Below are 14,340 nucleotides of genomic sequence, written 5' to 3' on the forward strand. Positions count from 1 at the left end.
TACTGTGAGTCAATGTTATTTAATTAAAAAAAAAAAAAATCAGAATTAAATATTGCAATAATTTTACAAGATTTTAATGATGGGTTTCCAGTCGGGGGGGAAAAAAAAAAAAAAAACTCATTTTTATCATTTTAATAATTCTTTTATTAATACTATACTTATTTTTTTAATGAATGAATTTTTTCTACGAGTAATTTGTTCTAGGAAAGAATTAAAAAAATTTTTTAAAAAATTCTTTCAGAGAACAAATTGACAACACTGTGAAAAAAAAGTTTAATATCCTATGACACCTTTTTCAGGTCTAACTCTTAATTTTTCAATCGGACCCAATTTTAATTTGTGTAACTTATTAGCAAATATTGTCTTTTTAGGTCTAATGTTAATCGTTTTCTCATCGTAATATGTTTTTAAATAATGATAAGGCTTCTTGGGTGATATTCTCGGTGGCGCAGGCAATAAACCTATAAAATTAAAATAAATATGCAGAAATAAGTAATTTAATTAATTATAAAATTTTTTTTGAAAAAAAAAAAAATTACCTGAATGTTGTGCCATGTAAATTAAATTTTTTATTAATCTATATTGATCTTTGCATATTCCGATATCTCTTCTTTGCATAATTTCACCTTCTGATGTGATAAATTGACTTAATATTAAAACATCCTAAAATGATAAATTATTTTAATATGTATTATTTATCAGATACTTATGTAAATTAATAAAAAACGTTAAATTTTGTTAAAATTACGTACGGTGTGTTTAATATTTAATTGAAGTTGACAAAGGATACATTTTTTACTGTTAGAATCATGTTTTATTAAAAAAGGTACTCTTGGCGAATCCACGTATTTTCCTTCAATGACAGTAGTTTTTTCATCTGGCTTGGACACAACAACTGAAACAATTACAAAAATTTATCAGTTTCCTAAAAAAAAAAGTCAAATTTTATTTATATTTATGAAAAACTTACTTTCTTTAAGTCTAGTTATGGCAGATATATGAAAATTTTTTAATACCGGTCCTCTAAATTTGTCGGTATTATTAATTGTATTTCTTAAAATTGTTCTTATCATTGCTATATTTTAACTTATATTAAAATTTTACGTGTAATAAAATAAACTTAACAATGTAATAATATTCAATCAAACATGTTTTACATCTATTTCATAATAAATGTATTTTTTCATCTGTATTTACGTCGGCCATGTTTATTGAAAGTTGCCAACTTAAAATTTTTTTTTCTTGTTGTTGTTTATACTGTTTTTTTCCGCGCACTAAAGGTCAGTGTATGAAGACAAGCAGTGTAATGTGAGGAACTTGTTTTAGTGAATTATTTAGAAAGACGCAATTTGTCATTAATTGTAAAATGTCAAAAATTTTTGGATCTTTTCATAAAAGTATCGTTTCAGGGCAGTTTTTAGAAAATAATAAAAAATTACAAAACGATAAAAATTTTAATAATGATAATAATGGGGGCTTTGCTTTGCCTGGCACATCCAAGGTTTTCAGAAGAAATGGATCATTTAAATCTGGTTTGTTATTGAATGAAAACACGAATATTCATCCATTGGAAATGTGTGAGGATATAAGCAAAATAGATTTTGAAAATAGGAATGAATGTAATGGACCCAGTACTTCAACATCATTTTTTCAATGTAAAACAAAATTATGCAATTCATCTAACAGATTTGAGTTCAATCGTAACCGAATTTACAGCAGTATGTTTTGCCCCTCTCCTAGAAAAGCTATTTATAATTCTAGACTTCAGTATCAAAATGAAGATTCTCATTGTAATAATGGTTTTAATGAAGTATCAGTATCTAAAAGTTTTGGTTTAGGAAGAAGGAACATTTTAACTAGCACTGGTTTTTTAAAGGAGAAAAACCATGAAACTGTTGATCAGAACAGTGAAGTAGGTAAAAGTAATTATGATAATAGAGAACAAAATACTTTAACTACAGCCCTTCCTCCAGATCCAGGACTGTACTGCCAAAGTATTAGCAGGTTAAATCCTGCTTTAAATTACAGAAGTGAAAATACAATCGTTAGAAGGTTTGGATTAAGGTCAGGAAGTATTCCTAGTGAAAGTACTTCAGAAAGAATTTACAAATCGAATACAAATTCTATATCGAGTTTTAGAAGTTTATGTAGCGACATAGCGGAACCTTCGAGATTGAGGTTCGCATCAGAAAGTAATTTGTATAAAAATGTAAACGAACCTAAAAAAATATTTGATGGTAACTTTGTAAAACCTGCAGCATTCAGACCTATTAAACCTCCTCAAAGTTCAAGTATTTCATCCATTTCATTTTCCAATAATTATGAAGCAAACAATAGAAATATCAGTAATTTGAATTTTAACGTTTCTCATATATCGAAAAAAGACAGTGCCTTTTCCTACCCGAGGTATTTATCTAATTACAAACAAAAAAAAGATGAACAGTATGTAGAAGGATCAATAACAAGTTTCACTTCTATGAAGTCTGAATTTCACAAAGTAATCGAAAATTTACACTATTCACTTTTAATTGCCGTGCCTAATGTTCCTGCAGAAATTTTCAGACGGGAATTCGATAAAGCAAAAGAGGTTTGCATTCGTGTATTATTTTAAATAAAATTTTATAAATTTTTTTATTACCTACATCAATACTCATTTTTACTTGTTGTTGTAAATTTTCCAGAAATTAGACATGTTGTCAGATGTTAGTTTTGCTCCTGGAATCACAGATACAGATGCAGACTCTGTTATGAGTTATTCTTCCAGATGTAATGGTAAATTAATCATTAATTTGACTTAATCTCATAATTTAAAAAAAAATATGCACACTAAAATTTATTTTAGGTGAGGACAAGTTAGAAAAACGTTCAAAAGTTTTTGAAAGTACTGTTTCTCTAAAAGGTGCTAAGGAAGTTTTACAAACGTTGACTTCTAAAAACAGACTACGTAATCGTCTGCTATCACCAATCGAAGAAAAGAAAAAAAGTTCAGCATTTGAATGTTCAGTTAATGAGAAATCATATTCTGAAGATGAAAAAGAGGACAGCGATTTAATTTTTAAAAAACCAAAACCTTTTTTTAAAACTAAAAAGAAAAACGTAAAAAATGTCAAAATAAAAACGGTAAATGATTTATTAATTTTTACACCATGAATTTCTTTCATGAGTTTTTTTTTTTTTTTTTAATTTTTGGTTGTTTTATTATTTAGCCTCGATCTTCGAAATTATCAACATTTAGAGAACAAAAAAATATAATTCATTTAAAACATTGGTATCCAGTTGCTTTCGGTACAGATTTAGTATTTTGTGGAACATGCGAAAAGTAAGTAATCAAAAAATTTTTAACATTTCAAATTTATTTCTAATTAAGTCTTAATTAATAATTTCCCCCCCCCTCCCTGTTTATTTATTACAAGTGGAGCCATTTTGCAAACAAAAGCTGTTAAAAAAAGAATTAATAATAGGAAAGTAATACTTATCGATGGATTGGAATGTAATATAATTGGAAGCCCATCTGATTCAAGTAAGTATCCTCATCATTATTATTTATAGTTTCATTTCGTTTCATAATTCAAATTTTTATATGTATGTAGACAAGAATTAATTGTACAGTATAATTATATAAATTAAATTTTTTTTGTTTTTAGTTTTAGCTTTTTCGAAGAAAATAAGATCTCGATTAAAAGATGGATTGACGAGTCACTGGAGAGTTTTTCAAAAAGAATTGCTCGATAATCAGAGCACCGTTAAAAAAACAAAAACGTTGGATTCATACGTGAAAAGAAAATCAAGTCCGAAAAAAGTAGTGGAGAAATACGAGACGACGCCCAAAATCATGAGGAAATCATTACCCGAACCTGAAAAAAATAAATCTGCAGTGAATTCGGAAACTCCAGTGAGGCAAAAATTTAGTTTTTCGAAAAAAGTCAAAAAAACTTTTTCGAATAAAACGAAAAAAAATAAAATGATTGGAAAAAAATTGGAAAGCGGGAAGAAAATTGATGGGGAGAAAGGGAAAAGGGAATCACCGAAAATGACAAAAACAACACCTAAAAGTACTCCGTTAAATACAAACGCGACAAGTTTGTTTTATTTGTTTTTAATGGTTTTTAACGGTTTTTTTTTGAAAAGTTATCAAGTTGATTGTTTGTTTCAGTTGATTCATCATGTCGTACAAGAAGTGGTAGAACGGTAAAACCTCCGGTTCTTTTTTCTTGTATGTTTTTTTTTTTTTTTTGAATTTTGAACTTTATACCGCCAAATTAAATTGAAATAATTGATTTTATTTTATTTTTTTTTCTTATTTCAGCTTCAGAGAAAAATAAAAAAAATAATGTAAGCATTAATTTTATTAGTTTTCTTTAATATTTTTTAAATATTTTCAATTTTGGTTTTTCTTGTTTGTTTGTTTGTTTGTAGTTGAATGATACCTTATCAAAAGTCACGCAAACAAATTCGAGTTCGGTAAAAAAGACAAAAATGAAAACTCCAAAAAGTAAAGTGAGTAACGTACATAAAATTTTTTTTTTTTTTTTTTTTTTTTTTTGTAGTCATAATTTTAATTATTGTGTAATAATTTTGAAATTCCCCCCCCTTCCCCCCGTTTGTTGCTGTCGTAGAAATCGAATGACGATGACAATGAAGTTTCAAAAGTGATTTCCTCGGCGGAAACGAAGAAAACTCAAGTGAAACTCATAAAATCGAATTCGAAAAGGAAAAGAGAAATTTCTGAAGATGTGGATTCAACACCGAGAAAGGTTCATTCATTGTTTGCCTTTTTTTTCCCGTATAAGAAAAATAAAAAATTATAAAGATGATTTATTATTGTAAAATTTTTTGTTTTTAGAAAAGCAGGTCGGAAAATTCATTACTTGAAGGGAAAACAAAAATGTTAAAAGAAGAAAAGGGTAAAAAACAGTCGAAGAAAAAGGTAAAAAATTTAAAAAATTTTCTAGAAAATTCTTCTCTCGGTAAAAAAAAAAAAATAATTTATATTATTTAAAAAAAAAATTACAGACGAAAGAAAATAAATGTGGGAAATTGGAAAAACCGAAAAAGGTACTCGGTAAAAAAAAAAATAACAAGGTAATAAGATATTTTAAAATGTTAATTTAGAAAAAAAAAAAAAAAAAAAAACTTATTAGTTGAACGGACGTTTTATATTTTACATTTCTCTCTTTTCCCCTTTTTAGAATAACGTCAGCAAAATTTCAAAAGACACGACAGAAATTGATGATGATGGTGAAGAAGAAGGTTTCGAATTAAACGACATTGAGATACCCGAGGTAATTGAAAAATTTGTTCGTAGCACTCGTAATAACGTAATAACAATAATAAAAATTGTCAATTTTTTTTTTTTGAGATCGTCAACGTGAGTTCAAAGCCAAAATTAAACAAAAGTCAGTTGCGTGTCATCAGCATGGAAACTCCGCCATTAAAATATTTCAACAACAATCTTAAATTATTAAAAACGACAACGCCAGTTCAAAGTCCGGATTGGTTCATGTCGCAAAGAACCGAGTGAGTTTTTTTTAGAAATAAACGTTTCAAATCGGTAATTATGGTTTTTTTATACAAATACATACCCGTGTGTCGCAGATCCGAAGTTAAACAATTTCAAAAGAGAAGAGCACTCGCGCAGAAAAAAAAGAAAATCGTCATCGAAGAAAAGAGAAAAACGGTGACGAGAATAAAAAATATAAAAAATAAAGATTTGAAAAACGTTTTCGAATGGGTTTCGGATAAAGTAGTGAGAACACCAGCCGGAAATTCTCAACTTTTAAAATACATGATACCGAGTAGGAAAGCAATGGAAATGAACGATGACGATGACGAAGACGATGACGTAGACGATGACGTAGACGAAGGAGAAATGAGGGAAGAAATAATTGAAGAAGAAGAAATTGTTTCCAGTGACATGTCTTCTTTCGCTAATTAAATTAACAAAAAAAAAAAAAAAAAAACAAAATGTCTGCTTATACAATCAAGTACAAGGTTTAATTTATTTTAAACATTAAAAAAATAGTTGGTTGTTATTTTATTGTTGAGAAAAAATAATAATAATAATAATAATAAGAGGCCATTATTCATCGGTACAAAAAGAAAAAAAGAAATTTGTTTGTTATTAATTTAGCTTTCTAATATTTAACAATAATTATTATCATTTGCTATCATTGAGATCTGATTATTATTTTTTTTTATTTTTTATATTTTTATTTTTTTATATTTTTTATTTTAATGGAAAAGACTGCTTGTGTATAAAAAAAATAATAATAATAATAATAATTTATAACATTCTTCAATTCTTTATCGTGCAAAACGTTTTATTATAACTAACACGTTTTTTTCTCTTTTTTTTTTTTTTTTAATATTATAAATCTTGCCTTTTTTTACTTTATGATAATAATAATAATAATAATAGTAAAATGAAATCAATTATTTTTCTAGTCTTTAGGAGGGGAAGGTAAATATGGGTGGTTTCAAGTTTTGAGCTTATCTAACATAAAATAATTGATTAGGCTAGGAATACAGGTTTATATGAATATAATGCACGTGCCTTATAAATTTTCTTCTGGAAGGGAAAACAAAAAGTTTTTTTTTTTTATATATAATTGTTATTGAATATAATTAATATGTATTTAATTATAATTTAACAAAAATTGTATTTTGTAATTTTTTCTTTTCTTCTTGTTTTTTAAATTTTAAAATGCCATTATTATTAATACAATTTTTTTTTTTTTTTTTAATTATTATTATTAAATGAATAAATTTTTATAAATTTAATAAAAAAATTTTTTTATTTAAATTTTATCAAAATAATTTTTTGATCTCTCTAATAATAATAATAATAAAATAATAATAATAATTTGTTTTTTTAAATAAATTTTTTTTTTTAAGAGTTTACAAATGTTTTAAGAGTTATTCTATCATTTTTTTTTAAATTTTTTAAAGGGATATAATTAATAATAATAAAAATAGGGAAAAAAAATTTTTTTTTTTTTTTGTCCCTTGCTATATTGTAACACTTTATTTAAAAAAAATTAATTAATTAATAAAAACGCAAAGGTTTTAATTAATAATAATAATAATAATAAAATTAAAATAATGATAAAAAAGAATTAAAAATAATAAAATGGCGAACAATAACAACGATTATGATGGTGTTTTGATATGTAATTATAAATAATTAATTATTTATATATATATAATTCATCCTTTTAATCTTTCTTGAAAACTTTGTATTTTTCTTAATAGTGTAGTCATTTGTGTGTGAGCACTGTTCGTTTGTTTAAGACCATCGAGAAAAAGAGGTTTACCGTAAGTTAATAAATTATATTTATCTTGTAATTTTTTAAAATCATCTCTAACGTTCAAAACCTGAAATGATGTCACAATAGACGTGTCAATAAATTTTAAGACGTGGCGCGAAAATCGTTAGACAGACGACGCGATACCTCTTTGTACAAACTAATAACGACGGTTATTTCTTCTTCTTTTTTTTCCAATTCTTTTTCAATATCAGCCAATTCTCCTTTTGCATCCGCTTTACTTATATTTCTTTTAGTGAGTTTTTTTTGTAATTTATTATATTTTCTTAAAAGGAATTTAAAAAAGAAGTAAGTTTATTATTATTAATAAAATTAAAATTAAAATTTCAATATACGTACTGGCTTAATGATGTAAAATCTTCATGTAGAAAAACCAAAACTTTTTTTAATTTATCCACCTTAAACGTCCATTCTTGTTCGCATATATTATTATTATTATTATTATTATCGTCCATATTTTTATCTTTATCGTTATTATTTATTTGTTTTTCTTTGGTGAAATCATTAACGCTTTTCCAATGCGACATGCTGGATCTCGATGGACCCAGTGATTGTTTTTTAGATTCCGACGAACCCGTCATGGTCGTACTCATTTCGGATATGGGTTCAATATCGTTATTATTAATATTATTATTATTAGTAGTAGTAGTATTTCTTTTTGAATTTACAACTCCAGGTAATCGTACATCGTTAATACCATTCTCGTAGGTAAGTGCTGCATTATCGATATTAACGTGTCTTTTTTTTATTATAGATAATACTTGTTGTATGTTAACACCGATGTTATGACTCGGCGTCGTCGATTTGGCAGCAATAAAAGGTATGTTACGAACGTTAATATTATTTATATTTGAATAAACATCGCGTCCGACTTGTTTTCTTTTCGACGAAATTGTCGGTTGACAATAACTTTTAACCGGTTCGAACAAACTATTTTCAATTCTAATTAAATTTTCTTTACCCGTAACGTTTTTCACATCGTTTTCATTAACATCGTTCGAATCATTAACGACCGTTACGTCTCTTTGTTGATGTGTGACGTCATCAAACATGTCCGTTTGTATTTCTTCATCTTTGAATAATTTACATTTTTTAGAATCGTGCGAATTACATTTTTTAACTTTGGTATCCTCCAATAAAATTTTCTCTCTCGACGATTCGGAATTTTTATTAAGACATTTGATTTTTTTCAAACCCAATAAAACTTCATCGCCTTTCATTATTTTCTTATTGAAAATAATTTCCAAACCGCTTTCGGATTCGGCATTCAATGCTGAATTCTTATAGATTTCAACAACCGGATCCTGCCATATTTGACTGTGTCTCTGACTCGAAACGTTGCTAAATTTCGACGATGACGTGTCGTCCATTTTTTTTTTCCTTTTCATTTTTTTCATATTTTTCTTTTTAACTTTTAAAAATTTTATTTGATTTTTATGCTTTTGATAACCTTTCGACATAACATTCGAATCCGCCTGATTATTTCCTTTCATTTTTAATAATATTTTATTATTACTCGAATTCGTACATGTCGTGTTCGATTGAGAAGCTATTCGATTAAAAAAATCAGAAAATTCTACATCTTCTACAGACCGCCATTAAAGGGAAAAAAAAAACAATTTAATTTTTAATGGAGAGAAGCAAAGAAAGATAGAAAAACAGAAAAAAATCTTTTTTTTTTTTTTTAATTACCATTTGTTTTAACGCATATATTTTTATTATCCCATTTTGTATGTTCTTTATATTTAATATAATCTCCATTATCACCGCGTCCATTATCAAATGAAGGCTGTACGAATATATTTGAATTTGAACATTTACCATATTTATATAATTGTTTTATATAATCCAATTGTTGTTTTAATGTACCACAACGAGATTCGGCAAATTGTAATTGTTTTTCTAATTCTAAAAAAAAAAAAAATGAAAATTCAGGTACAGAAAACCTTATCAAATGTTCCTCTGACAAATTATCAATCAATGTTCTTTCTGGCTTTTTAAACTTTTGTTGTTTTTATTTTATGAATGAATGATGATGATAATGATTTATTATTTTTATAAATTATAATTGAAAACCTTGAAAATAATAATACCTGAAAAGTTTCTTATTTTATAATTCTGAACGTTGATGCAGGAAAATTTTGCTATTTTTTTTTTTTTTTTGGTTGAAAATCTCATTTAAATAATAATAATAATAAATTTTTTTTTATTGAAATTTAAATTACCTTGTAATTTAACATCTCTTTTGGGTTTACGATTAAATTTATTTTTAACTTTTTTTTCGCCATCCTTTTTTAAATCCACTTTCGACATTGTTTTTCCCTTTTTTTCCCTTTTTTCTCTCTCTTTCTATTTAATTACACTAATAATTTTTTTATCTCTTTTTTTTTTTTTATGCTTTTTCGTTTAATAATAAATGAATAAGCTCATTATATATATATATTACGCAGATTTACCGCATACCTTTTCACATTTATTATTATTATTTATTATTTATTATTTATTATTTTGTTATAAAAAAAAAAAAAAAAAATTTATTCGAAATTAATTAATTAATTAAAAAAAAAAAAAAAAAAAAAAAAAAAAATAAAATAACGGATTGATTATTACCTACATGTAAAAAATCATCCATTTTTTTGATTTTCATATTTTTTTTTGTGTGAAAAACATTTGAAAATTAAATGTTATTATTATTATTATTTTTTTTTTTTTATCCCAAACTAAAAAATTACATAAATACAATATTATCTATGATTATTATTATTATTATTATTATTATTATTATGGTGGTTGCCAATTAAAAATTTTTTATTGTATTTTATTTTATAAAAAATTAATTATTTTTTTTAATTAAAGAAATTATTGCTCAATAACTATTATTATCATTATAATTTTTAAATGAAATAAATAATAATAACGATGATTAGCTTCAAAATAATAAATCTTATTTAATAAAATTAAAATAAATAATAAAATTTAATTTTTTCTAGGATAATATTTCATTTTTAATTCGAGTTTTCAAAAAAAAAATAAAATAAAAATATTTCATTTATTTATTTATTTAAACAATAAATATCAAAACCATTTTTTTTTTTAATAATTTAAAATATATATATATATATTGGTAATTTTTACAGTATTCATAAATAAATAAAGAGGAATGCTTTTATTTAATATAAATATTATTATTCACTACATTTCATCGATCATTTTGTTTTTTTGCAAAAAAAAAAGGCAAATTTTCAATACTTATTAAATACTTTTATAAATATTAATTTACATAAATATATATATATATTTAAGAAAATAAATATAAATAATATGTGATAAATAATTATTAATGATAACAAATGAAAAATATTAGGTTAAAACTGTAATAAAATTTCATTTTTTCGAATAACAAAATTAAAATTCTGTTAAAATTTTTATATTATGTACACACACACACTCGATGGTTTCATACCTAAATTTAAATTATTTTCATTCTCTTAAAACATTTCAAATTAAATTTAAAATCTTTTTCACCTAATTTCAATTTTTTTCTATTTATTATTATTATTATTATTATTATTATTATTGTTATTATTATTTTTTTAAATGGATACAATATTAATGACAAATTAACATTACATTTTACAATGACATTTTGTATATCAATTCAAAAATCGAATAGACATTTTTTGTTCGACATCAGTTCTTTCTAGTGCTCGACAAAATTCTTCGAATGAGATCATTTGATCGCAATTTTTATCAGCTTCTAATATTGTACGTTCTGCTATGCTACTTAACTGTTCTTCGCTAAAACAAAACATAATTTTTAACATTTAATTTATCATGTATCAAAATTAAACTATTTACCTTATGTTAGCCCCGACCATCATGTGTAATATTGCTAATAGTTCATCTCTCGATATTTTATCATCATTATCAAGATCGTACATTTTAAAGGCAACTGAAAAACAAAAACAATTCTGTACACTCATTATATAGCAATCATAAACATAAATAAATACAAATGATGTACTTACATCTTAACTTTTGTTCTCTTGAATTTAATTTATTATCTTTATTTTTTTTAATAGGTCTGAAATGAGCTAAAACTTGCATAAATTGTAAAAAATTGACTCTGTCGCTGCATCCTTGTTCGAAAAAAGCATGAACAATTCTATCGCCTAATGGATTAATCGCAAGTTCAGGGATTCTTAAAAAATCTTCTCTGCTAAGAGTTCCACTCTCACCTCTGTCAAGGCTTGTAAATCTACTGTAGAGCCTTTCAATTTGTTTTGGAGTAACTGCAAAAAAAGGTAAGCAAATATAAATATTTATTTTTTCATTTTTCAATTCATCACAACGCACAATCGAATATTAATAATATTTAATAATCCTTTTGTATATTTATTTTATTATTGAATCAAATGAATGATACTTTTTGCTGAATGATTTAATTATTGAGAAAATGTCCTTGATTGCGTAATTAAAAGTAAACAATTTTATTTGGATGGTAATTTAATAAATTGAAAATTGAATGAATATAATGAGAAAAATTTTGTAAAAATCCAAAAAAAAAAAAAAAAAAAATGGGTGATTATTTTCAACAGCTGACATATTCAATGTCACATCAAAAAATTTTTTCTTTAAAATCATATTATTATAATATATTAATATACTCACATCCAGTTTCTTCTTGTATTTGTGCTATTTCTTCTTCTCTTAATAATAATGATGCATTGTTTCCCATTTTTTATATATTATATATTTAACATAAGAAACTGTATATTAAAATTTTAAATCAGAAAAAAATTAAAAGAAAAAAAAAAATTTTTATTCACTTAAAGTGAATAATATTTATACGTATTAAGGCCACACAGCTCGTGACACTATGGTCGTATTCTCATCATTTAAATGTTGAAAGAGCGCAAACTCGCATATTAAATTACTTAAAACGTAATAAAAACCTTGAATGTCATTTTAATCATTGAGTTTTTAACTAACAAAAAAAAATTTTATTTTTTTTTAATTTAATCAAAATGTGTGTGTCTGTGTGTTTGTTTTCATAATTTACACCTTACTATACTACTTATTAGAATGAAATATAAAAAAGGATAATGATAATATTTAAAGAGGGATTTTATTGCTGTCGATTTGAAATTATTTTTATTTATTTAATAACAAATCATTAGGATGATTGTTTGTATTTGAAATCCTATTCGATAAAAAAATTTGTCTTATTCGTTTTTAAAAGTCACCTGCTGTATCTTTCTGAATGATTAATTTCATAGCTCTCGATAAAAAATTGTATATGACTTTAATAATAATTAATAACAATTTCAATTACTAGAAATTAAATCAAAACAAACTTTTTTTTTTTGTTGACAATTTGTTTACATCAACAATTTTATATTTAAAATATTTAGTCGAGACTAACTCAATAGTCAATATTAGTTGAGACTTGTGAATGAATTTTATAAAAAAAATTTTATTTATTTTTGTAAATATTTTTATTAAACATTATGGTTTTGATTAGCCATTTTTACAGTTTTTATTTAGCTTTCTTTTCCTTAGCTGGTTTTGATACGTCATCAGCATTTTCAGCAGCCTCTTTAGCCTTTTTAGCTCTTGCTCCGATTAATTGTACATCAGCTCGAGCAGCTCTAAGCGCATTGAACACGGAGAATTTCTTTTCTGCTTTTGTAACGGGTCTAATCTTCAATTTAGATGTACCTTGTCTAATGGGCATAACTTTAGACCTTAATTGAGTAGCAACTTTCTTTTCTTCCATGGTCGCTTCTCCTTTTCTCAATTTCTTAGCATTCCATTTAGATGGGAACAAAATTAATTTCGATCTGTATTCTTTTAATCTCTGAACATTTTTTTGCAACGATTCAAGAGATTTATTTCTTCTTCTCTGATCTACTGCTATACCGATTGTTCTAGCAAAAGCCGGTGTGATTCCTAAAATAATTCACGTTTAAAATTACAAAAAATTTTCCACTTTAATAATAGATATCACATTGATAACACTTTAACAATTTTGATTCAATTATTACACTTAAATACTTAAATTTAAAAAAAAAAAAAAAAAGTCAGGATTATAGACTAGAATCTATTCTATGCAAAGAAATTAATTTACATATATATACCTGCTTTCTTAAGTTCGTCTAAAGTAAATCCACGTCCAGCTCTAACTTTATTGTGATACCGAAAAGTAGGACACCTTACAACTGGTCTTAATGGACCTTTAGCTGGTCTTGGAGCAACAGCCTTTGCTTTTTTTAAACGTTGAATATGCCTCCTTCGTTTTCTAGCAGGCTGGTTAAACCACGTTTGGAGAAATCTTTGCCAATCCTTGTGGAAATGGCCATTCGGAATCATATTATTTCTTTTAGGTGCCATTGTTAAAAGTTATTAATAGTTTCCTACGGATAAATATATGATTTATTAAATTCAAAATCTGTTAGTTTTCGAAAGCATTTTAAAAGAAAAAACCTAAATTTTTCCATGTGTGGTCAAAACTCAAATTTATTTACTTTCGATACACATTTTAGGAGAATGTTTTGATAATTATTTTAATTTAAAAAGGTAATTTTCAGTACTCACCTTTGCAAACTGCTAGAAAAAATGCAAAGGTAAACCTAAAAAAATGTATTAAAAGAAATAAGTCAAGCAAGTTTATTACAAAACATGAATTTCGTGAGGAAATCGCGTTACCGGATATACGTGCACGCTTTGAGTCATAGAGTAAATAACACAAATGATTATCTATGGTATGATATATTTCAAAAATTTTCAAATTTAACGGGACGGGTATTTTTCTATTTGTGTAATAAAATTTTAATTTTCAAATTAATTAATTACGTTTTTTTAAACATGACAAGAAAATTATACTTAACCAGGTAATTTAATTTTGATTTTAAAATTATAAAATAAAAAAATTTTTATACAAGGATTAAAAGTAAAAAAAAAAAAAAAAGTTTTAAACTAAATAAATTCTCTTTATTAAAAAATTTACAATTTA

The 14,340-nt window shown here is 24.9% G+C and overlaps 5 protein-coding genes across 5 annotated transcripts; 1 reads left to right on the forward strand and 4 right to left on the reverse strand.

Annotated features, from left to right (window-relative positions):
• Positions 1-273: 273 nt before the first annotated feature.
• Positions 274-1,073, reverse strand: Phum_PHUM361390 (mitochondrial 28S ribosomal protein S18A, putative; the record flags this gene model as incomplete). Its single annotated transcript, XM_002428011.1, has 4 exons — positions 274-461; positions 540-663; positions 753-895; positions 971-1,073. The coding sequence occupies 4 exons, from the start codon at positions 1,071-1,073 to the stop codon at positions 274-276; spliced, it is 558 nt and encodes a 185-aa protein (XP_002428056.1).
• A 293-nt stretch (positions 1,074-1,366) lies between these two features.
• On the forward strand, positions 1,367-5,935 carry Phum_PHUM361400 (uncharacterized protein; the record flags this gene model as incomplete). The annotated part of the gene is made up of 13 exons (XM_002428012.1): positions 1,367-2,587; positions 2,682-2,772; positions 2,843-3,120; positions 3,207-3,319; positions 3,462-3,520; positions 3,645-4,079; positions 4,307-4,332; positions 4,417-4,497; positions 4,617-4,754; positions 4,844-4,927; positions 5,190-5,282; positions 5,360-5,517; positions 5,596-5,935. The coding sequence occupies 13 exons, from the start codon at positions 1,367-1,369 to the stop codon at positions 5,933-5,935; spliced, it is 3,117 nt and encodes a 1,038-aa protein (XP_002428057.1).
• Positions 5,936-7,206: 1,271 nt separating this feature from the next.
• Phum_PHUM361410 (asparagine-rich protein, putative) lies at positions 7,207-9,957 on the reverse strand (the record flags this gene model as incomplete). Its single annotated transcript, XM_002428013.1, has 6 exons — positions 7,207-7,374; positions 7,452-7,554; positions 7,665-8,811; positions 8,842-8,874; positions 9,018-9,233; positions 9,936-9,957. The coding sequence occupies 6 exons, from the start codon at positions 9,955-9,957 to the stop codon at positions 7,207-7,209; spliced, it is 1,689 nt and encodes a 562-aa protein (XP_002428058.1).
• A 1,021-nt stretch (positions 9,958-10,978) lies between these two features.
• On the reverse strand, positions 10,979-12,063 carry Phum_PHUM361420 (calcium-binding protein p22, putative; the record flags this gene model as incomplete). Its single annotated transcript, XM_002428014.1, has 4 exons — positions 10,979-11,123; positions 11,184-11,277; positions 11,339-11,617; positions 11,997-12,063. The coding sequence occupies 4 exons, from the start codon at positions 12,061-12,063 to the stop codon at positions 10,979-10,981; spliced, it is 585 nt and encodes a 194-aa protein (XP_002428059.1).
• A 763-nt stretch (positions 12,064-12,826) lies between these two features.
• Phum_PHUM361430 (60S ribosomal protein L13, putative) lies at positions 12,827-13,993 on the reverse strand. Its single transcript, XM_002428015.1, has 3 exons — positions 13,923-13,993; positions 13,466-13,741; positions 12,827-13,277 (listed from the first exon to the last, which is right to left on the reverse strand). Exons 2-3 carry the CDS (start codon positions 13,716-13,718, stop codon positions 12,865-12,867), a joined length of 666 nt encoding a protein of 221 aa, XP_002428060.1. The 5' UTR covers positions 13,719-13,741; positions 13,923-13,993; the 3' UTR covers positions 12,827-12,864.
• Between the last annotated feature and the right edge of the window lie 347 nt (positions 13,994-14,340).

This window comes from Pediculus humanus, genomic scaffold (assembly GCF_000006295.1).
Source record: "Pediculus humanus corporis 1103172107775 genomic scaffold, whole genome shotgun sequence".
NCBI lineage: Eukaryota > Metazoa > Arthropoda > Insecta > Psocodea > Pediculidae > Pediculus > Pediculus humanus.

What these genes read in the sequence shown, in the direction of transcription:
- Phum_PHUM361430 (XM_002428015.1), bottom strand. Translation starts at nt 13,718, where the DNA reads ATGGCACCTAAAAGAAATAATATGATTCCGAATGGCCATTTCCACAAG. An exon ending in AGACGAACTTAAGAAAGCAG is followed by an intron (nt 13,278 to 13,465) that starts GTATATATATGT and finishes GAATTATTTTAG; the next exon opens with GAATCACACCGGCTTTTGCT.